At 48.2% G+C, this 23,300-nt stretch overlaps 1 protein-coding gene across 2 annotated transcripts in view; it reads right to left on the bottom strand.

Moving 5' to 3' along the window:
• Positions 1–23,300, bottom strand: part of ETS1 (ETS proto-oncogene 1, transcription factor) — a 107,162-nt gene that overhangs the window by 54,060 nt on the left and 29,802 nt on the right. Inside the window, exon 1 of one of the 2 annotated variants that reach the window (XM_080983577.1) lies at positions 6,515–6,927. The exons of the other annotated variant lie outside the window; for it this stretch is intronic. Within the exon in view, the coding sequence (XP_080839703.1) occupies positions 6,515–6,596 (82 nt within the window). The 5' untranslated portion in view covers positions 6,597–6,927. Of the gene's footprint in view, positions 1–6,514; positions 6,928–23,300 lie in introns of those variants that run through there. 2 annotated transcript variants of the gene reach the window in all.

The raw sequence follows: 23,300 nt of genomic DNA on the forward strand, positions 1-23,300 counted from the left end.
CCGCCCCTTTCAAGGAATCCGCCTTCTGCGTAGGCTCATTCGAGTGCATCTGGGAGAGATAGCATCACCTGGACCAATCTAGGCCCAGGAATCCCTGTTAAAAAGCCTCTTTGCTGGAAGCAATTCTACAAAGGAAGGCGTTGCCACTTTGAACAGCCGTGATCCCCAGATCTCTATACAGTTGCTCCTCTGACACCAGTGGGGAGTTTGCCATTTCATTGCTACTTAATGGTTTTCCGGTTCTCTAGTTTAGAACGTGGTCTCTATAAATACAAACAAGAAGCAATTCTTTAAGAACAACAGAACCACAGATGGGGAATGTGGCCCTCAAAACCTCTTTCTCTGGTCATTGGATCTCTCCAATGGGGCCACCTCTTCACAGGCCCTGCTTCATACCCTTGAGGGTTTTTTGGCCTGCCTAGGATGTGTCCTTGAACTCTGCCCATGCCTCTTGCCTGTCCTGATGGAGGATAGAGAGAGGGAAGTGTGACTGCGTGTGTAGAAACTAGCCTCCTGCATATGAAGGCAACATTTACATCAGTTGCTCCACCCACTTTTGTCTGTGACCCCGCTCACCACTGGCATGTGGCCCTTGGAAGGTTGCCAAGAAGAGAATGTGGCCCTTGAGTTAAAAAAGAACCATCCCCACCCTTAAACTAAACCTGTAAGTTCTAAACTGATCCAGTGCCAACAAGAGCGATCCTGGCTGCCCATTACTAAGCAGGGGGTTTGTTTCCTAAAGCCTGGCAGAACAGAAATGGTACCAAGTTGCTGGGCTCCCACTTGTCCCCAGAAGCAGGCTGATGTCTGTACCAAACAAGCCTCCTGAAAGAGTTCATTCCACAGGGCAGAAAGGCCGGCAAAAGATGGCGCCTGGAATAGGGCCTTACCAGAAGATCTCTACATACTGAGAAGTGTTAGAAACTCAGATATATAATCTAATTTGCAAATGGCACCTTGAACATAGGCTGCAGTTGCCACAATGGAATGTCTAGGCATTGTCTCCCCCATGTGATATTATTATTATTATTATTGTTATTGTTATTGTTATTGTTATTGTTATTATTTCCATTTCAATACCGCTTCATAGTTGAAAGAACAAATCTCAAAGTGGTTTACAACATATTAAAACACCAAATAAAACAAGCCAGAATAAATCTAATTCAAGCTCCAAGGGAAATATTTCAGATCCTTCTCTAAGTGACATTTTGCTTTCCCCAGCCACCAACCCAACATGCAGAGATCTCCATGTGGTTGCAATTGGACCCACGCCAGTCACAAAAGACACCTGGCATCTGGCTAATTTCAAACACTGGTATGGAGGGAAGCGGGAGGGGTGCAAAAAGGAGGCAACGCTCCCCGAGACCATTCTGAGCCATTCTGGTGGCCTTCTAGAAGTTATTGAGTTTCAGCTCCCTATATCCCTGGCCACTGACCATACTTGTTGAGGTTGGTAGGAGTTGGGGTCCAATAACATCTTGGGAGCCGCAGGCTCCCCATCCCTGAGTCAGTGTCTCCTCCAAGGAACCAGCATTCTGAAAAGGACTAGTAACTTTGCTGGCACGCTTGGTGATGTGAGTTGTATCTGGAGAAGGACCAAAGTCCCAGGATGCTCCAAAAGGACTCCCACATCTGTGGGACAGGGAACTAGGAGCCTTCCTCCAGAGGTTGTTGGGCTCTGGTTCTCATCAGCCCCAACCCACAGGGCCAGAAGCCAAGGGAAAGTGAGAGCTGTAGTCCAGCAACCTTTGAGGGCTACAGGTCGCCCAACCCTGATGCAAAGAGGCAGAACTCCTGCAGAGAGAGATTCATGTTGCATATGCACTAGTCTGTACTAGTGAACCATCCCTGAACTCGTCGATAAATTATAAGACCTAAAGCCGTGTTCACCTGGCGTGGCTCCTGGTTTCATGATGTTGCTTGAGGAATTCCTAGGAAAGGATGGATGTTTCCATGTGTACAAGGAATGCCTAGAATATGGATTGTTCCCAGTATGGGATCTCATCCCTGGATGTGTAGAAGCTAAGCAGAGTCTGAAGTCTGGGATATGGGAGTACCATGAGGACTGGGAGCATGAACACAGTTGACCTGCAAGGCAGCCCCTGTGTAGGCAGTCCAAAGCATGTTATTATTATTATTAACATTTGCACCCCACTTTTCCTCCAAGGAGCTCAGGGTGGCTTATATAGTTCTGTTCCTTCCCATTTTATCATCACGAAAACCCTGCGAAGTAGGTTAGGCTGAGAGGTAGTGACTGGCCCCCAAGCTCATCCAGTGATCTTCATGGCTGAGTGGGGATTTGAACCCTGGTCTCTCAGGTCCTAGTCCAATGCTCTAACCACTGCACAACACTGCTTCTTATTAAGTTTGTGCCTCACCCTTTCAACCAAGGCTTATGGCAAACAGCGAGGATTGGACCATGGAGAGGGAGCCAGTCATAAAGTCAAGAGTGATTCAGATCAGCAAATGGCCCCTTGAAAACAAGAGTAAAAAAGTCAGTCCCAAAGGTATAGAAATAAATAGAAATGCTTTTATTGAAAGAAAGAAGTTTGCATACCAGCTCAGATGACCCCTCAAGACAAATGCAGTTTCTAAATCACATATCGGGGTGGCTGGTGCTTGGAAATCTCTCCCCATTTTTGTATTCCCAGGTGGGCAGAAAAAATAAGAGGTTTATTGAGCCCTGGCTGTGCCAACATACACACAGACGGTTTGCCTTCAACTTTGTGGGTGGGGCTACCATATGCAGATGACCTTGCTTAGACGTGGATTTCCATTGCACCAGTGCCACAACTAAGAAGACCCTGCTATGCCCCTGACTGGCATAGGCATAGTAACAGATTTAACCACACCTAAAAGGTACTTTCCTGAGAGTACTTGCTTGGAGAAAGAGCTGCCATTCCCTGGAATACGCTGTACAAAATCATAAGGAACACAGGAAACTTTCTTAAACGTTCAGGCAATGAGAGCTGCTATTGACACAGATTCATACATTTCCAAATGAATAAGTACTAAACTTTCATAAAATTGTAGAGTTGGCTGGAGCCCCATCTAGTTCAACCCCGTGTAATGCAAGAGCTCAATTTTAAACTGAGCAAGACCACATTGAGGATTTGGTTGCATTCTGCACCACTGTTTTAGACCTAAATGGACCTCTGGTGTGACGAGAACACAAGCAGGGTCCTGCTTGGTCAGAGCAAAGGTCCACCTAGACCCTCCCCCAATTTCCACCAGCCAGATGCCCCTGGGAAGCCCACAAGCAGCAGCTGAGGGCAGTGGGCCACCCCTGCTGTTGCAATTGAAACTGCTGCATCTGAACACACAACTATCATTACTAATAGCTGCAGGTAGACTTGTCCTCTGTGAATCTGGCAAATCCTCTTTTAGCCAGGAGCCATCACCAGCTTGATGTAATTCAGGCCCTTGAACAGCCTCTTGCTTGATCACCTATGGCGAATAGGACTCCTCTCCAGGTGAATAGGAAGCTTTTGAAAACTGAAATAATGTTGGGGAGGGTTCTCTTCCCTACCACATCTTTTTCAGGAGGCTGATGTGCCATAAATGCCTAACCACAGATAAGGACAGGCAAGCAGAGTAGTGGGAAAGCAAGCTAGCCACAATTATTGTGGACTAGCAGCTTTTGTTTAGAAGATTTGGTTTAATAGTTGCTTAGCACTGATGTGGTGCTTTAGCGTTCTCAAAGCCCTTCACACACATTGTCTTAGTTGTCCTCCCAAGGATGTTACATTATTTCAGTTATCCTTACGACAACCCTGAAAGGTAGGGCTGGGACTGAGAGGAGAGCGCCTAGTAAGTTTAAGGCAGGATTTGAACAGAGGTCTTCATTTCATCGTTCAGTTGTTCAGCTCAACACGCCCAACACCCTGGTAATTTTCTGGATGCAAAACAGTGTGGATGAAAAGCATTCAGAAATTTGGGTAGTGAGGATTCTGCTTTGACAAAATCTGGGGTCACTGATCCTTCTTCATGAATGGAAAATTCTGCAATTCCCCATTCAGAAATGAAGCAAAAAACGAAACGAAAACACCCTCTTACAATGAAAGATGATACTTTTCCCTTTCTTTCTTTTAGGCAACGTGACCTTTTAGCAAACTGATAGGATGCATTTCTGAACTTAAGTTTAGGAATCAGCAGGGCGGGCTGGATTTTGGTTGCCAGCTGTCACCTCTTTCTTCCCGTTCACCAGGCGTTTCCACCAGCCGCTGGAACCAGCCGAAACCTGGGCCTGCTTTTCCCAGAAACTCAGGAACAAGGCTCAGAAATGGCTGGGGGAAAGTGAGAAGTTTAACATCCGTAAATACAGATGCCAGGAGTGTACAGATGCGGAGGGTCAGCCAAGAGGAGGGTCCAGCTGTGGGTGATCATCAGACTGAGCTTAACCCTTTCCCCACGCTGCAGATACAGTTTTGCTACCCGCACAAAAGAGCATCTCGGCTACATATACACCCTTTGCAAGAACCCAGCGGCTGCATTGTTAGCAGGCTACCTAGTCATATGAGGTTACTTAGCAAGCCTTTGCATTTTGCATCCAAGACTGGGCCTAAGTGTTAACCGCAAACAAGAAGAGCTAAAATTATTGATGGTCACACAGTAACTTAGCAACTAGGGCTGAAACCATCTCTCCAGATAACATCGGACACCCCTGCCCCCGCCCTTCCATCAGAAAGTTTCCCCAACATCTCTTGTAGTGTGTGTGTGTAGGGGGGAGGCAGAGGTACAAACGGCCCTGAAGCAGCAGTCTAGCACAGCTCCTCTCAACCTGGCGCCCTCCAGGCGCTGCTGAACTACAATTCTCACCATGCCTGTAGGACACAAGAGCTGATAGGACGTTGGCTGTGCTGCTCCCTGGGGCTGATGATGGGATTTGTAGTCCAGCAGCAACTGCAGGGCTCCAGGTTGGCAGAGATTGGTTTAACATGTTGATAAATATGTCACTGAGATGTCACTAGAATTTAAAATACAGCATTAAAAAAAAAAAAGTCTTGGAGGATGCAGAACTGATATTAGCAGATTAGCATAAGGCAAAAGCATCCAAATCAAGGTGTTTTTTGTTTTTTTGTTTTTTTGTAATCTGCAACCGATGGATTTATAAAACCAAAGGAACAAAACTCTAAATTTCTGGATGGGGAAAAATGTGTTTGTGTGTGTTTAAGAATATTATTTTTAAAGAGTTTTTATTTTTTTTAAAAAAGTAACAAAAGGGACCTCCATTTTATTTTCTCTCAACAAGAGATTAATGGTTGTTTTTGTCTTCTGCGTCCATATATTTATGGATTACATTCCAACCCTGCTTCAGGCCATGGTGCTAGGTGCACTTTACCTGGGAGTAAGTCCCATGGAACTCAGTGGGATTTATGTTTGAGCAGGCACGCATAGGCTTGCACTGTCAGTGTGATTCCTGTGTAAATAGGGGTTTGAACCCAACAGGTTTGAGCCCTGTTAATTTACACTGCCCTTTTCCTCCAGCGGAACCCCCAGAAGGATGAGTTAAAAGAAAGAAGCATTTTTTAATAATAATAATAATAATAATAATAATAATAATAATAAATCAACCCTCCCAAAAACCTGACTTATTTTTTAATAATAATAATAATAAATCAACCCTCCCAAAAACCTGACTTCTTAATTTAAAGAGAGAGAAGAATGAAAGAAAGCCTTCCCTCTGATATGGGATTAGAAAGCCTTATTTTTGCCCGCTTTCCCCCAACGTCCCCCCCCCCCTTGCCATCTCCAGCTGATCATAGGAGAATGTGCTACTTTCAGCAAATCTCACTTGTAAAAATGGTGTGTGATTCGTGCGCTGGTGCGGGTGGGAAGGGAGGGGACATTTCAGCCCACACAGGCGCTCCGAGCCAGACCTATTAGCTCTCCTGGAGAACAGTACAGCCGCGCTCAAAACACATACAGAGAGAGAGGGAAGGGAAAGGGGAAGAGAGAGAAAAAGACAGAGGGAGGAGGGAGTGATAGGAGAAGAGAAGAGTCAATTACACCCAAAGGGGAAAAAACGCTTCCCTGGAGATTCCAGGCAGCGGCTCTCGGACTGTGGTCCAACTGTCAGGAAGATGCTCCTGCCCTAACCCAAGAAACAGCCGGAAAGCCGGCCAGAGCTCCCTCTTGACTTGAGATGGGAAGCCAAACCACTCGTTTGCACCATACAGCGTCCCCACGAACTCCAATTCAGGGGGAGAAAAGAAACCCCGGGAGATGGGACTCCGGGCACAAACCAGACGGTCTAGGGGTGGAAGAAAGCCGGTAGAATCGGAGGGGAAGGAGGGGTTCCCCAGAAGAGGCGTCGCCAAAGACCGTGGAAACAGGATAGCCCATCCCAGGAAGGCGCAGTTACAGAGGAGCGAAGTTGAGCGCAGCCGTCGCCTGGGGACCCTTCGACCCTGACCCGGGGAGAGCGGGGCCGGCCAGGCGCGTCCCGGCCAGTAACCCCGCGCGCCGTCGGGGCACGCGAAGGACCGAGAGCGCGGCGCAGCGGCCCACTTACCCGGCGAAGGGAACATCTCGGCGTCGACCTTCTCGGTCTTGATGATGGTCAGGGTGGGCTTGAGGTCCACGGCCGCCTTCATGGTCCACGAGGGGGAGGGGGACCTTCCGGGTCGGATCCTTCGGCCCCTCTGGCCAGGAAAGCGCCCCGCGCCCGCGCCCCCGAAGTTGGAGACTCCGAGCTGCGCCCTCCGAGTCCGCCGCCGTGCGCCCCGCGCCCGCTTCTCCGCCTGCGGGGCAGCCCGACGGGCTCCGTCCGTGGCGCGCTCGCTGGCTGGCTCTGGCGCTGCCTTCCGCCTTCCCGTGCCTCGTCTTCGGGGCGTTCCTGCTCCGGCCAGCCCCGCCGCTGCCTCCTGCCTGCCCGTGGGTTTCTCTTCCAGCCCAGGAGCGGCTGTAGGCGCGGAACTCTCTGGGCTGCCGCCGACGGGAGGAGGGAGCAGGGGCCGGGCTCCGCTCCGTGACAGCGGCCGGGGTGGGACCCGCCTGCCTCCGCCCCTTCGCCGCCGCCCAGACCCTCCGCGAAGCGCCTTCGCCTCTGGACCGCGCTCTGGAGAGGGGCTCCTCTCTCTCTCTCTCTCTCTCTCTCTCTCTCTCTCTCTCTCTCCTTACTCCGCATTAGTTAATCCGGAGTAAGTCTCCCCTCAGGACCAGAGCTGTAATCAGGCACTGAAAGGGGAAGGCGGGAAGGGGGATGGGACTTCACGCTTTACTTGGTCCCTTGGGAGCAAAAGAAAATGGGTGCTGGTCTTGCTTTCTTCTTCATCGTCAAAGAGTCATGGGATTGTAGAGTGGGAGGGGACCCCCAAGGGCCATCTAGTCCAGCCCCCTGCAATGCAGAAATGACAGCTAAAGAATCCCTGACAGGTGGCCATCCTGCCTCTGCTTCAAACCTTCCCATGAAGGAGAATCCACCACCTTCCCAGGAATCACCATCACCATTGGCATTGCCAAACCACTTAATATGCCAAATCCCTAAGCAGTTTACCGGTATATAGCACACAGTAAGATAACGGAAAGGAAAAGCTCTATGTGACATTTAGAACCGAAAACACAAAGAAATGCATTGGTAAAAGCAGAGGAGCCATCTCAGCCTCTTCATAAAGTGGGAGGTGGTGGTTCTGCAGGGGGATGAGTTTCCTCTCTCTCTTGCACACACAGAACTGATTTTTTTTAAAAAAATCTTGCTAGTTTAATACAACACACAGAGAGACATACATACATACAGTGGTAGGAATTTGGGGCAGGTTGCTGGGAACTGTAGCTCTGTTAGGGGGGAACTACAGTTCCCTAGGATTGTCTGCAGGGGGAAAGAGTGTTTTCAGTGCGTGAGGGTTGAAGGCAGGCCCCCTCCCCTTAATGCCCCCTTTTCATGATTTTCTTTGCCGCTAGGTTGACCAGCAATGCTACAGAAGGATGATTCTCCCTCTCTTACATATCCATTAATCATGATGAATCACAATAACTCACATTTACAGTGTCCAAAGCTCTTCACATCCATTATAGCTGTACAATTCAATACATTTTTATGGACTGAGTGTGACTTGAGAGGGCATGCAATTGACTGCGAGGACGGAGCAAGAGGTCAGCTATTGCAGATCTTGCACATCTACTTTCCTGGGGGGTGGAAGGGGGATGCTACCCCAATAACTGGAGCAGGGATGGGGGAACCTGGGAGGCCCCCTCCAGATGCTGCTGGACTACAATTCCCATCACCCCCAGCCAGCATGGCCAATGGTCAAGGCTGATGGGAGGAGTTGGAGCGCAGTCATACATGAATGGCCACAGGCTCCACAGTCCCACATTACAGAATGCAAAGGGAAATTTGATGGGCTGAGAGAGCAAGTGGCACAAAGCAGGAGTGGGAGACCTTTGCACATGTTCTGCTTATCAATATCCGGCTTAACAGACTAGGGTGCCCAGAACTGGACCCTGGTTCATATTAGTTCTCTGGAGTGGGTGTGGACTAGAAGGATGCTGCTGAGCAAGTTAATATGGTTTGGTCCCTGACGCTGCCCTTCTTTTGTGACCATCTTATTCTGAGTCACAACCTCGAAAAAGCTCCCAAACTCTCCCAAGAAAAAGCCCAAACTCTCCCACACTTGTAGCAGAGGATGGAAGACATTTTGAATTTGGGCAAGATGGAGAACCTTGCTTACAGAAGATGGGTTGCCTTGGAGAAGGCCAGTTCCACGAGGCAAACGTGTTGGGGTGTATACTACCAAATTAGCTAGTGGGTGCAGGAACATCAAAACAGTCCTGCTGGATCAAACCAAAGGTCCATCCATTCCTGCATCCTTTCCTTCAGTAGCCAACCAGATACCGCTGGGAGACACCCACCTCCCCAAGCAGGGCTTGAAGGAAACAGCCTACTCTGGATGGACCTGAGTGGCTGGGGCAACCCAGTCAGATGGGCGGGTACAAATAATAAAAATGTTGTTGTTGTTGTTGTTTACCCAGAGCCAGATTGCCCTTGATCCTGGAGGTAGCAAGGAGCCATGGATAGCTTTATCCTCCAACAATTTGTCTAACCTCCTTTTAGAGCCTTCTAAGTTTGGTGGGTATCTAAACCTGAATAGTTCAACTCTGCCCTGTGTGAAGGAGTCAACCGCCCACCCCTCAGCATCACCAGATGAAGTGCTGACACTTTTTTCCCTTGTCCATCATTCTGTAAACCTTGACCATTCCTGTTCACCTTTCCCTCCCCAGGTAAAAAGCCTCAGACACTGTCATCTTTCCTTGTAAGGTAGCTTTCCAGTTCTTCGATATTTTTTTTTTGACATGTGACGATCAAAACTGTACATGGCGGCATTTTAACTGCCTTGTGTTTCACCCACATGCAAGGCCGCAACCCCCCTGACTTTAATACTTGGTTCAGTTTAGTTAAAACATTGAAGGTGGAAGAGGTTTTGTTTTGTACACGGAAAGCCGGACGCGATGCTATTTTCTGTTTGTACAACCTCTTTGTTTTATATTTGCAGGGTTGGTTTTTTAAAAGAAGAAGAAGAAGAAAGAACAGAGGAGGGCTTTTAGTAACAAATGTGTTTTCTGAAAACAAGGGGACATTGATGAGAGACAGCCTGAAGGAATCCACAGTGGGTCCACCTTTCAGAAAATTAAGCATGTGTGAAGTTGCATTTCAAATCAGTGAGAAGTAAAAAAAAAAAAAAAAAAAGGAGGAGGATTAAGACCCAAAAGTGCTGACTGCTTATTTCCCCCACCAATTTCACCTGAAACCAAGGATCCTTCCTTTGCAAGGCGGGGTTGGGACCGCTCCTGCCACAAAATATGCCGAGATCTCTATCACCCCAGGAGCTCGTGAGCCTAAATGAAGGTCTGGGGGGAAGGGTGTCTTGGTTTGCACATAAAGTATTTTATTGCAACTTCTGTAGCAAAAACACCCGACCACAAACGGCAGAGCACAGATAGGCGTGTATGACTCACAGAGGTCCATTTACCGGTATATACATATACATCTATATATTTATAAGCCTTTTTTATTACAAAAAAAAGAGAGTACAAACGTCATAAGCAACCTGTTTCTTGTGGTTCTTTCTGTGAGAAAACCTAACAGTCTTAGTTGCGTGCTGAGCAACTGCAATGTATTTCTTGAGATGCGCTTGGTTCACACGCAGACACATCCATACTGACTTGCCGCATCAAGCGGTGAGTCGCTCATGTGAACAAGTCAACCCAGATTTAGAAGGCAGCCTTTTTTTATTGCCAGATGCCAGCTAAAATGCTGGGCTTTTCGATGGATCAGTTCATATGCTCAGCTGCAGGGATCAAATGCATAACATTAGTTTGCAGAGAAACAGCAGGGTTTACCAAACTTGGGTCTCCATCTGTTGTTGTTGTTTTTTTGGGGACTACAACTCCCATCATCCCTAGCTAGCAAGACCAGTGGTCAGGGATGATGGGAACTGTAGTCCAAAAAAACCAGATGGAGAACTAAGGTTGGGAAGCACTGTGGTGCATATGTGTGATGTGCAGAAAAGGTGTTGCGTCTTCTCCAGACCCCAATCCAAATTTCATGATCATCCACCATCGTTGTGTGAAATCCTACAGCCCAGAAGTTATTGAATGTATATAAGGGGACAGAAACCCACAAATGTCACAGAACCTCCCCAAGCGTACATCATGAGGCATGTGGGGAATGGGTGAGCGATATCTTTCAAGAATGCTTGCTGCAAAGGGAGGTGGGGACCTTACTCAGCCTGGGGCTGCAGTTTCTTGTGGGAGCCTTCCAGGGGCAGCCTGCTAGTGGAAAGAGGTGCTGGGACTCATGCTTCTGGAATGAGGAGTGCTGTGTCCTGTTATGTCGATCATTACTATCAAATCTTCCAGCAAATGGTGCGTGGATTTGCCACCTTGGGGCCTGCTCCTTTCCCCTGGAAGTTCCTATACCTTCTCAATCCTTTGCTTCCAGAACTACTAAGTGTGGCTGTATTTGCCTTACTATGTGGTACATTGGTTGCTAGGCATGCAAATAGGTCTGACATGTGGGTGGGGATTGGTCTAATAATGGTTAACGATACAAAGGCTCAGGCAGTTCCCTGTGGCAGGAGAAAGCAGTCATATTCTGCTCTATAGGGACATTTAGGGGGCTGCCCCCAGCTGAAAGGTTCCAGTTTTCCCACGTCTCTTTTGCCATATATTTTTTATATATACAGTATAAAACATCAGGGGAAGAAGGTAGGCAGAAGAACTCATGAATAAGTGGAACATCATGACAGGAGAAGATTTGCCGCAAGTCCATCTTGAGATGAATCATTGCAAAGGAGGGAATTTGGGCAAGGTTGCCAACTGCCTGAACCAGGCCCTGCTCCTATGCTTCTAATGGCAGCTCGAACTGCAGGCCTGCCTCCTTGCCGTGACAAACTTCACCTCCTGTTTCCTGCAGATTGAATTCGATGGCTAAGGTGCTCCAGAGAAAGGCAGGGCAGCTTCATCACAGGCACAGACGCCACCCCCCACCCCCAAGTCAGTTGGCAACCCTAGCCATGCAAGAAAGGGTTTGAAATCGAGCATAAAAGAAGCAGCTGGCTTTGGAAACGACTCATTGCAGGCTCAGATGGAGAGAGATGATGCAATTTTCACAAGCCCATAATCTCTTCTTTTTTTCTGCATTGCATTGGAATGTTGTAACTTCCAGAGGCACGGAGGAGCAAAAGCACACACACACACACACACACACACACACACCCCACCGGGTAATTCACAAGGGGGGGGGGAGGCCTCGCACGATGGATACAGATGAGGAAAAGAGGCAGGGCCTGGTTCACACATAGCACCTGCAGCTTCGATGCTGGGAGGACAAGAATGTTCAAATGCATCTGTGGTCCCCAGAGTGTGAAAGCGGGCCTGACTGTTCCTCGGTTTCCTTTCCGCAGCGTTCAAGGCTCCATGCGGTTCTCAGGACGAGCCTCTTCCTCCTCCCACAGCAAAACCACAAAACCTCCTGGAACGGAGCACGAGAGAGAGAGAGAGAGAGAGAGAGAGAGAGAGAGAGAGAGAGAGGGCCTGCTCTGAACAGCTGAGTGGCCGGCCTGGGCTGTCAGCATCACTCCCTCCCCACCAAAAAAGAGGAAAAGGTTCCCACGGAAGTGATGGCCAGTAAATCCCAGACGCCAAGCCTGAAGGGAGAGCACGAGAAGGCGGAGTGGCAGGAAGGAGCAAAGATCAGCACGGAGAAGGCCAAATCCCACATTTCTCTCCATTGGGAAAGCTGCCTCAAACTCTTGCTTGGCTTTGTTTTGGCAAAATGACACCTCTCCATCCATTGGCTGAGAGCCTGCACACCTGAGCGGAACAGAGACGTGAAGGATTCCTCCAAGGGACCCAGTTATTGAGTTTCCACCTTGGTTTGCTTGCAGAGAAATCTTTCCATAATAGTTGATCGCCTCTGAATTTAAAATGTTGTGTGGTTTCTTTCCCTTGTACGTGGATATTATTTTTCTAAAGCACTTTGGTATCTTGTATGCTATAGTGGCATGTAAGTATTTTTTTTGTAGATAAGTGACTATGAAATCCTTAAAAGCTGTCAGTGTAGGCAATGCTGAGGCAGATGGATCCATGATCTGACTGGGTGCAAGGCAGTTTCCTGCATCCATCCATTAAGGACCATTTAGAGTGCTGCCTTCTGACTTGGGAAGCCCGCCTCCTGGCCCATCTGCTCTCCACACGTGTTTGGGTTTGTTGGGGTGGTTTTCTTGGACGGAGATCCTGGCTGCCCAACAATGCAACTCTTGTTTTTCTCTTGTTATGCTGCAAAGCGGCCCTGAATAGATCCATCAAAAATTATAAGCAGGGGCAGCCCCCTGAGGCTCTGAAAGATCACAGACCGCATGCAGGGCCTGAACAAAGACCCCGCTCTTTCCGAACAATTAGCCCGGCTAAAAGGACATCTATCTCCTTCCATTAGGGCCACCACGTGCCTCCGAGTCATTGCATTGTATGGCTAATTAAATAACATGCCTCTCTCCCCATGCCAGTCTCCTGATTAGCTTTTCTCGGTCAGCCAGACACAGCCACGCCAGGCCCAGTGAAAGCAGCACTCTTGGTGATGCTCTGTTTGTGTTGAAAGTTATTTTCGTATTTCGAAACTCATTGTTGGACATCTGCTGAGCGATGATCTCCGAGACTTTGGTGTGTGTTTTTATTGCTACAAGGGAATTTTAATTTCTCCATCAGGACTCTGCTCATTCACAGCCATTGATAAATCCATTCATTCATTCCTGGCATCCAGTAAGCATCAGTAGAGAAGAGGTTAGCTCTCCCAGTCTTCAATCCCAGAGCAACCCAGGAAACTGCCTTATATTGAATGAGGCCACTGGCCCATCTAGCTGACCACTGTTCACATAAACAGTGGTTCTCTCTTAGTCCTACCTGGAGATGCCATTGGGTATTGAACCTGGGGTCTTGTGCATGTATGATCACAGAAGCATATAGAATCACAGAACTGTACAGTTGGAAGGGACCCCAAGGGTCTAGTCCAACCGCCAGTGATGAAGGAATCACAGCTCAAGAATCCCTGAGAGAGACCAGCCAACCTCTGCTTGAAAACATCCAAGGAAGGAGAGGTCACCACCTTTGGAGGTCGAACAGGTCTTACTGCCAGAAAGTTCTCCCTAATGTTGAGTCAGAATCTCTTTTCTTGACATTTCAATCCACTGGTTAGGGCCTCTGGAGCAGCAGAAAACAAGCTTGCTCCATCTTCCATGTGGCAGCCCTTCAGATATTTGATGATGGTTCTCATCTCACCTCTCAGTCTTCTCTTCTCCAGGCTAAACATACCCAGCTGCCTCAACCGTTCCTCATAAGGCTTGGTCTCCAGACCCTTGATCATATTGGTTGCCCTCCTCTGCACACATTCCAGCTTGTCAATATCCTTCTTAAATTGTGGTGCCCAGAACTGGACACAGGACTCCAGGTCTGACCAAGGCAGAATTGAGGGTGCTATTACTTCCCTTGACCTGGACACTAGACTTCTGTTGATGCAGCCTAGAATAGCATTAGCTGGTTTTTTTTGCTGCTGCTGCTGCTGCTGCTGCTACTGCAGCAGCAGCATCACACTGTTGACTCATGTTAAGATTGTGGCCTACAAAGACTCCTAGATCCTTCACACAAAGTTTATCTAGTCAAATTCTGGTTTAAAAATAAAAGCATATTCAGAAGGGGCTTGACCTGAGGGAATGCTACTTTTGATAGATAAAGCTTTTCTACACCTGGCTTACACTTTCCAGAAAGTGATAGATATCGAGATGAAATTTAGTTACTTATCAAGGTTTAATGGTATATGTCAGAATTTTCCAGGCAATGATATCTACCATTCACCTCTTGAAAATGTAGTGACTACTGATAAATATAACCAGAGCACATCCTAAAAGAACCAGTGGTGATGCAGAATTTTTTTGGAGTAGACCAGCCTCCATTCAGGTGATCCTGGGCAGCCAGAAAGCCACACATGAAAGGGGCATCTGTCACCCACAATGTATCCTCAGAATCTGGTCATCATAGAGCAGGCTTCCTCAAACTCGTCCCTCCAGATGTTTTGAGACTACAATTCCCATCATCCCTGACCACTGGTCCTGCTAGCTAGGAATCATGGGAGTTGTAGGCCAAAAACATCTGGAGGGCCGAGGTCGACGAAGCCTGTCATAGAGCATCAGTCACCTGCGTTCTCTAAGCTGCAAAACTGCACCCAATCTAAACTCCCTCGATTGGAAGACCCTGGTCATCTTAAGGTCCTATTGGCAGAAATCTTGCACTGATGTCAGTAAAAGATTTTTAATAGTCCTGGATTTTGGAAGAGCAAGATATTCCTCAGCCAACAGACAACCATCACTGAGATGCCTTTGCATGGGGGAGAGGGAGCGTCCGTCAGCAGCAAACACGTAACAGCAGCAGCCTCTTTCAGAAACGAAATCCTAAGCGAATGGGTTACACCTTTTCATCTCAACATCTTGGCTTCCAGAGACGAATGTGGTAAACGTGTGGGATGGAAGGTCTGACCCTGGGTCAGGGTGCATCAGTTGCTGGCCATGTTGACAGTTTAATCTGCCTTTTCTCTGCAGCAGTGACCTATGACCCCAACACATTTTACAGTCCCCTCCCCTCTGCGCTCTCTCTCTCTCTCTCTCTCTCTCTCTCTCTCTCTCTCTCCCCCCCCTCTCTCATCATCACCATCATCTTCTAAGCCAAGGAGGCAGAAATTCATTTAGCCTGAAGACCACATTACCTCTTGGGTGACCTACAAGCACACAGCAGTGGTGGACATGGTCAGATGCAAAATCTGGCAGAGCAACAGACTTGACTCTTACCCTTCCGAAATAATAGTCTTCATGCAAAAGTCAAGGTTTCCTGCATGTACAAGCCCATGTCTCCATCCAGACAAGCCAAGAGGCATTGCCACAGTTCAAGGACAATTCCAAGCTAGTTCTGAAGGAGGGCATGGGAAAAGGTGGGCAGGCATGGAGTGAAGGGGAAATCAGGAAAGGAGCTTGGTTTGAGGAGAGTTCTGGTGGGGCACAGTTGCTCCCCAGGCCTGAGGACCCTCATTCTTATCTAAGCCATTGTCTTGGCCAAGATCTCGTTACCTTACACAAGTACAGAAGAAGCCAGCTGTCTAGCTTGTCCATTAGTAGGGACAGGTAGGGCATTCGCTACTGTGACCGACATGTCCAAAATGCACCATGAGCCAGAAGAGCTTGGCTAGGTAGCCTGCTTTGCTGCATGAATTCAACAGTGTGGTGTAGTAGTTAGAACACTGGACTAGGACCTTGGAAAGACCAGGGTACTCAGCCATGATGCTTACTGGGTGACCTTGGGGGGCCAATTGCTGCCTCTCAGCCTCACCTACCTCACAGGGTTGTTGTAGGGATTAAATGGGGGGGGGGGAGAGAGAGAGCCATGTACGCCACCTTGGAATATTAAACAAACAAACAAACAAACAAACAAACAAACAAACAGAATTAATCTCATAAACTTGCTTAACATCATGCCACTTGGTGGAAATATTGCTCTTATTCCAAAATAGTTTGGGATTGCCCAGAAACGTGTGTGCGCATGTTGAGGGAATGAGACGACTCTCAGATCTTAAAGAGCTATGGTGCTAAAACAGCGCAGCTAACAGGATTTCTTTCCATAAACCCTTAATGGGATTATCTCTGTCCGGACACATCAATGCCTAGGCCGGTGGTTTTCAACCAGTGTGCCGTGGCACCCTGGGGTGCCTTGAATGATGGTCAGGAGTGCCGCAGGCAACACTGGCCTCTGTCCCTCTTTCCCTTCCTCCCTCCCTCCTCAGATGCCCCCTCACATCTCTGCCTCCCGAAGGTTCCTGTGGCTGTTTGTTGCAGCAGCCCTGGCTACAAGCTCCACAGGCGAATGGTGCCTCTCGGGCTGGCCAGGGGGTGTTGGTTGCCAGGAGCTGAGGTGGTCCAAGGCTGCACTGAGCCACAGTCAACCCTTGGCCAGGCTGCATGTCAAATAATAATAATAATAATAATAATAATAATAATAATAATAATAATTTATTATTTCTACCCCGCTCATCTGGGATCAAAGTAGGCAAAGCTGAAATATTTTGCTTTTAAATAGCCGTGAGCCTGTAATCCAGGTACAGGCGAGCTTTGTTTGGCTCGCTTGGGGGATCTGCCCCAAATTTATTGGGAAATGACGAGAATTGGGAGACAGCATCCTCCCCCATAGGGTTCCTCTCTGCCAAGCTGACATACTTTACCCTGAGACAGTTATGGGAACAAATTCCACAGCCAACTGTTCAGCAGAAGCACGGGAGAGGGGAGGAAAGATCATCGTTTATATAGGGCTACTTTTTCCCAAACTTCCTAAGTGCTTTAGAGAGCGTCTCCCCTGGAGACCCAAACTGGAAACTAAGCAGATCATTGCTCTCATTTATAAACATCTGAAACATTAATGAAGTGAGAGGCAGGGAAACTGGGGAGGGGAAGACGGACTGCCTCGCGTGAAGGACTGGGCTATCAGAAACTGCTCTCTATGCCTCTGTAGACAAGGGCGGCTGTCAGATGTTCTACCTTCAAACAGGAGCGGAAAGTGCTGTCTTCTATTTGCCCATAATATATATGTTTCACTAGATATTGTTTTGCTGGAGAACTGCATCGCAAACTTCAGAGAGATTTTGAAAAATAGCAATGTTTCGGTTCATGCATTGGTTTGAGAAATGCAAGTTAGGCAGTTTCCGTAAGAAACTCTGTCTCAGCTCCTTCGCTCAAGAACCTCAAAGCATCTACTGCAGAATTCTCTACATGCTGCAGAGGATTCTGGGTGTGCCTTCAGTTAGTGTGATAATGATAATAATAATAATAATAATAATAATAATAATAATAATAATATATTAATACCCCTCCCATCTGGCTGAGTTTCCCCAGCCACTCTAGGCGGCTCCCAATCAAGTGTTAAAAACAATACAGCATTAAATATTAAAAACTTCCCTAAACAGGGCTGCCTTCAGATGTCTTTTAAAGATAAGGTAGCTGCTTATTTCCTTCACATCTGAAGGGAGGGCCTTCCACAGGGCGGGCGCCACTACTGAGAAGGCCCTCTGTCTGAGGTTCCCTGTAACCTCACTTCTCGCAATGAGGGAACCGCCAGAAGGCCCTCAGCGCTGGATCTCAGTGTCCAGGCAGAACGATGGGGGTGGAGACACTCTTTCAGGTATACAGGACCGAGGCCATTTAGGGCTTTAAAGGTCAGCACCAACACTTTGAATTGTGCTCGGAAACGTACTGGGAGCCAATGCAGATCTCTCAGGACTGGTGTTATGTGGTCCCGGCAGCTGCTCCCAGTCACCAGTCTAGCTGCCGCATTCTGGATTAATTGCAGTTTCTGGGTCACCTTCAAATGTAGCCCCACATAGAGCGTGTTGCAGTAGTTGTAGAGCACCGGGCAGGTCTTTGTGGCCCTCACCTGAACTACTGCAGAACCCAAGCATAATTTCTCTAGCTCTTCCTTCCCTGTGTCCCTGGTTTGTTTCCACTTTGAGAGGGGGAAATGGAAGATGGACTAGCGCCTGCCGGTCTTTTCTAGTCCCTTCCTATTTAAGCGCCTTGCATTTCTGGCTAACTGACCTGCAACCTGCTCCTCTCATTGACAGCGCTCTATTTAAGAGTGTCCTGGTGCCCATTGGGATGGTTAGTGCGTAAGACAGGGAGGCCAACAGGAGGCGGAGCCAGAGCCAAAGAGAGGTGGAGTCAACTCAGTCTCATTGTGTCCCCATCCCCCACTTCCTGCTGAGTTCCACAAGAGCAAAACCAGTGGGCAGTGCAGCCCCCAGACTGGTTGCTTGTAAGGTTGTATGTTATTCCTGTACCACTAGCAGACTCTTTGGATTACTTCCAACTCTACAATGCTATGATTATGCTTTGAGTTTGTGGATGCTACACTGCCCTTAATTCCTTGGTCCCATAGGTATTAGAATTTAATTAAGTCTTGGGGTGTTAAAACTGGATGCCAGACCCATGTGTATTAAGTTGTGTGCTGGATACTTCTAATCCCCTGGAATCAGCATGTGTTAAATGTTAATTAAGCTAGCCTGAGCTTCCTGTGTTGAGGTGATAGCCTGGGTATCATAGAATCATAGAAATGTACAGTTGGAAGGGACCCAATGGCCATCTAGTCCAGCCCCTTGAAATGCAGAAATCCTGCCCACAACCGTCTTTGGGTGGTCTTGAAGTAATGGGCCATTAAGAGAACAAAACATCCAAGTACAGTGAACACTCGGGTTGCGAACGTGATCTGTGCAGGATGGACCACAACCCGCAGCGTCCGCAACCCGCAGCGGTGCGTCTGCGCACATGCGGGTTGCAATTCGGTGATTCTGTGCATGCGCAAAGCGCGATTTAGCGCTTCTGCACATGCACGACCCCTGAAACCCAGACGTAACCCGTTCCGGTACTTCCGGGTTTTGGAGGGTCCGTAACCCAAAAAAAAATGCAACCTGAAGTGTCTGTAACCCGAGGTATGACTGTAATTCAGTTTGGGGCGTCTCCTTCAAGAGAGAAAGCCAGATCTTAGAGTAGGACACAAAGCAGCAGGCAGAGCACCATGCCTGAATCCAGGGCTGCAGCTATGAGAGAAGCAAGACCCTTCTGGGGTGATTATGCTTTGAGCCCCCTCCATTGTATGCTCAGGTTGTATGTGTGCGTAAACAAACCCTTTATCATAAAGACACTAGAGTTTCCGTGCCTCATTTACAAAAGGAAACATGGACCCTGAGTAAGTGCACCTGGAAACCCTGGGATCTTGCACCACTCGGAGATTGGGGAGCTGTGCAACAATGCTATGAAGAAGGGAGGCATGTGGCAGGCTGAGCCTGGTGGGGCAGTGTGTGCCATTTGTCTTCATGGGCTGGCCTCTACGGATCTGAGGTCCAAGTCCACTTCGAAGGTAAGGAGGCACAAGAATGGGGAGCAATGGGTGCCTTGAAACTGCCCATTCACAGCACCTGGGCACCAGAATGAGCACCTGGGCTCTGTCCCATTTGCCACCCTGGGGAGAGGGAGTGCATTCCTACTCCCATTATACTCACCCTTTCTAGATTTGCATCCATACATGAAACTTGGCAACATCTTCCTTTCTGGTGCTGCATTTGGCAAAAGATGAGCATTTGCTCTGCCCCCCCTGCCCCCGCCCCCTGCCGCCCAAGAATGGTCCCAGACCCAAATAAAGCCTCTTCTGTGGCTCCCTGATGGCAGAGCAGCCAAGACGTGTCCCATTCACTTTCCAATAAAGAAACACTCTTTCCAAAGGTAGAGGCACAATCCCACTCTCTCAGCTCTGCCGCCGGAGAGGGGTGCCCTCCACGCTCGTCTGGCACAGCTGCCTGCTTTGGGAAAATCTTTAATTCACTGAGAAATGCATCACAATTGCGCCAGGCAGCAAAAGCTTTCTAAAGCCCACAGGAAAGAGGTTGTCCTGTAACGGTGAAAGGCAACGAGGGAACCACTGGGAACATTTGCACGTGTTTTAGTGGATGGTGTCGCACTTGGCCAGGAGAGCATCACCTCTTTCAGAAATGCATTCGGAGATGATGACCCAGGACTCAGCTACATTGGCCAAGGAAAAGCGCTTTACAGGGGGACCTTGGTTGTCGAACAGCTTGGCTCCCAAACAAATCAGCTCCCGAACAGCTCAAACCCAGAAGTAAGTGTTCTGGTTTGCGAACATTTTTTGGAAGCTGAACGTCCGACGTGGCTTCCATGGCTTCTGATTGAGTGCAGGAAGCTCAAGCAGCCAATTGGAAGCTGTGCCTTGGTTTTCGAACAGCTCCGGGAGTCAAACGTATTCACTGAATAGATTAGGTTTGACAACAAAGGTACCACTGTATATGTGTTGTATATGCATTCTAACACTGTGAAACAAGGTGGCGCTGTGGAGTTCCGTTTTTGCCAACCCGATTTCTCATACAATGTTTACAACGAGTTTAACAGAAACGCTTTTTTGATGTGTGTCAGGGAACTGCCATCGGCTCAGGGGCGAGGGGGGGAAAGGTGGATGGATTACAGAGAGCCCCCAAAGATCGTGGGAAGCAGCACTTCCTCAGCGGAGGAAGGAAGCCACGCCTCTAGTGGGGAGGAGATGCAGGGCTCGGAGGATGCAAGGCGGTGCCAGGACACCTTGCCTGAGCAAAGCGGGGAGGAGGGAGGTCCCCCTTTACCCAGGCCTTCCTTGCGCAGTAGGCTTTCGCGCAGAGAGGGGAGGCGTAGGCTGGGGGTCAAGAGACTACTCTGCTGGGGAAGATTTAAGGACCGCCCACTCTCAGATTCTGCTAGTGAATGAGCAAGACGTGGAATAGAGGCGCTCTGCCTTGTAAAGGTTTTTAGCACCAATAATAAAGCTTTAGAACAGACCAGTGAGGCACCTTGCCTGATTGCTCTCGAGCAACCACCCGATAGCCATAACAATGTGTCTAGATCGAGCCCTGGTCTAGAAAAAGAACGTTGTCCTCTCCGAGAAGAAAGATGCATTTCTGACTTGAAAGAGTGTGAGACACTCCTCTGCATCCATCTCATGCCCTCCAGATGTTCTTGACTAAAGCTCCCACCAGCCATAGGGAGAATCGCCATGCTGACGGAGAGCTGGAGTTGGAGTCCAAAACATCTGGACAGCACCAGAGAGGTGGTTGTTGGATGCTAACAAAACACCTAATTCTGGGCTTGCATATACGGAAGTGGGGCCTTCAAAGGTCTATAGCTGAGTTGCCTCTTTGCTGTTTTCCACCATTACACATCCAACCTACATTCTTTACTGGCCACTCGTTTCCAAGTCCGTTAAGACTGGACATTTTTGCTGCTTTCCTTCATAGGAAGGTGCCTCTTTTGTTAGGAGGGATGTCAGAAAATTCCCACCGAAACAGGAGTAGAAATTGCAGGGGTTGACTTATTCATCCTGCATCTGGAATGGAAATCCACCCAATGAATATGAGTGGTACTCACTGCCTTTGTTTTCAGTCCACAAATGGTATGTACATTATGACTCCTCTCCCCGTTCACATTGTGTTTCCTTTACACGGAAATGAATGGGGTGGAATAGCATCATCATCACCTCAATAGCTACTTAATTAATTGTGCAAAATTCTGCTACTGCAGACACTGAGATGAATGGCATCGCTTTTGGCCAGAAGCTAAACTGCAGCAGAATGGCAACAGCACTGCAGGCAGCAATGAAAGGTTGGACCAGAAATTTACGCCTTCTTGCATCCCTCCTTGCCAGGCAGGCAAACAGGTAAGAGACAAATGTGGGGACTGGGTTGGTGGCTGGGGTGTCACCAAAGCAGCCAACACAGTTCCCACGTGGAAGAGGCACTGGGAGGTAATCTCTCTCTCCTGGATTAAAGGTTGTGGGTTCCCCAAACGCAGGCCACATAGGGCATGATCCACCGAAAGTTTTTCCTGTGTGAGCCCCATTAAAACAAAAGGGGGATGTGCAACAGCTTTAATGCATGCTGTCCATGCACAAGCCACAGTGGGTGACAGTTCAGAAGCCCTGGGTTCAGATCCTTGCCACTGCAACAACAACCTTATGCAAGCCATTATCACTCAACCTCAGTCCCCATCTGCAATGTGTGGATAATAATACTGGCCTTCCTTACAGGGTCGTCACAAAGACTTATTGACATAACGTATGGGAAGCATTCAAAATGCTGCAGCAGTGATCAGCTTCAATAACACCCCACAGCTGCGCTGCCTTCAAGAGCACTTGCAGGCCAAGCTTAAACTGTTGGTTTTAACCTTTAAAGTATTAAATGGTTTAGGCTCAAACTACTTGCCTAGACCTACCTGCTCACATACCGCAATCTCAACTGGAGGCCCTCTGGGTCTGCCTGATCCCTAGACCAGTGAGGTAGATGACCATTCAAGGCAGGGTCTTTGCTGGGATGGCCCCACTGTTCCGGAACTCCCTTCCACTAGATGTATGTAGGCAACTACGCTTCTGAGGGTTTGGAAAGCCTTAAGGACCTGCTTGTTTATTTGAATGGGTTTTATTCTTTGGGAATAAAGCCCCTCATTTACTCGCATTCAATATGTGTGCGACCGTGTATATGTGCATTGGAAGTGACCCAGAAATGTCATAAAGACTTCACTGAAATGTCACTAAATGTAGGGCTGCCATATTTCAAAAAGTGAAAACCCGGACACAAAAGTTGTTGATCTTTCTTTGGCAAAGTTGTTGATTTTTTTAGTTTTACCAAATTTGTTGAGCTTGGGTTGCCATACATCCAGATTTTCCTGGAAATGTCAGCAATTGCCCCCAGACAATGTTTCCAACAGACATATTGCAACCCTACGAAATGGGTGGGATGGAGTGGAGCAAGGTGTTTGCAGGCTTTTTCAGTGGGTTTCAATTATATGCGATTGCACCGACACACACAGTGCCTCGGAATGTAACCACCACGTAAACAGGGGGCTGCCTGTATATAATTGCTGGAAGTTGCTTTAGACAAGCTTTACCGGGGAAAGTGGCATAGAAATATTTTAAAATATAATAAAAAGCGCTGCTAAGCATTAGGATCAGTGGTGCTCTGATCTTGTGCTTGGGGTCTTAAGCTGACTCCTCTTAGTACCGTAGCGAGCCTAGTTTTGCAGGCACAAATAATTCACATAGTTCAGATAAGTTCCAGATAAAAGGGCTGATCTGCTATCTGAGTCAAAAAGCAACTTCAAACTGTTCCCAAATTGCCCACTGCATGCACTTTGGCTCACCATGCAATCTTCATTTAAGTTTCAAAATCTTTCGGTCAGCAGAGGCTG

The sequence above is a fragment of the Podarcis pityusensis genome (genome assembly GCF_964106645.2).
Source record: "Podarcis pityusensis genome assembly, chromosome: 15".
In the NCBI taxonomy this organism is placed as follows: Eukaryota; Metazoa; Chordata; class Lepidosauria; order Squamata; family Lacertidae; genus Podarcis; species Podarcis pityusensis.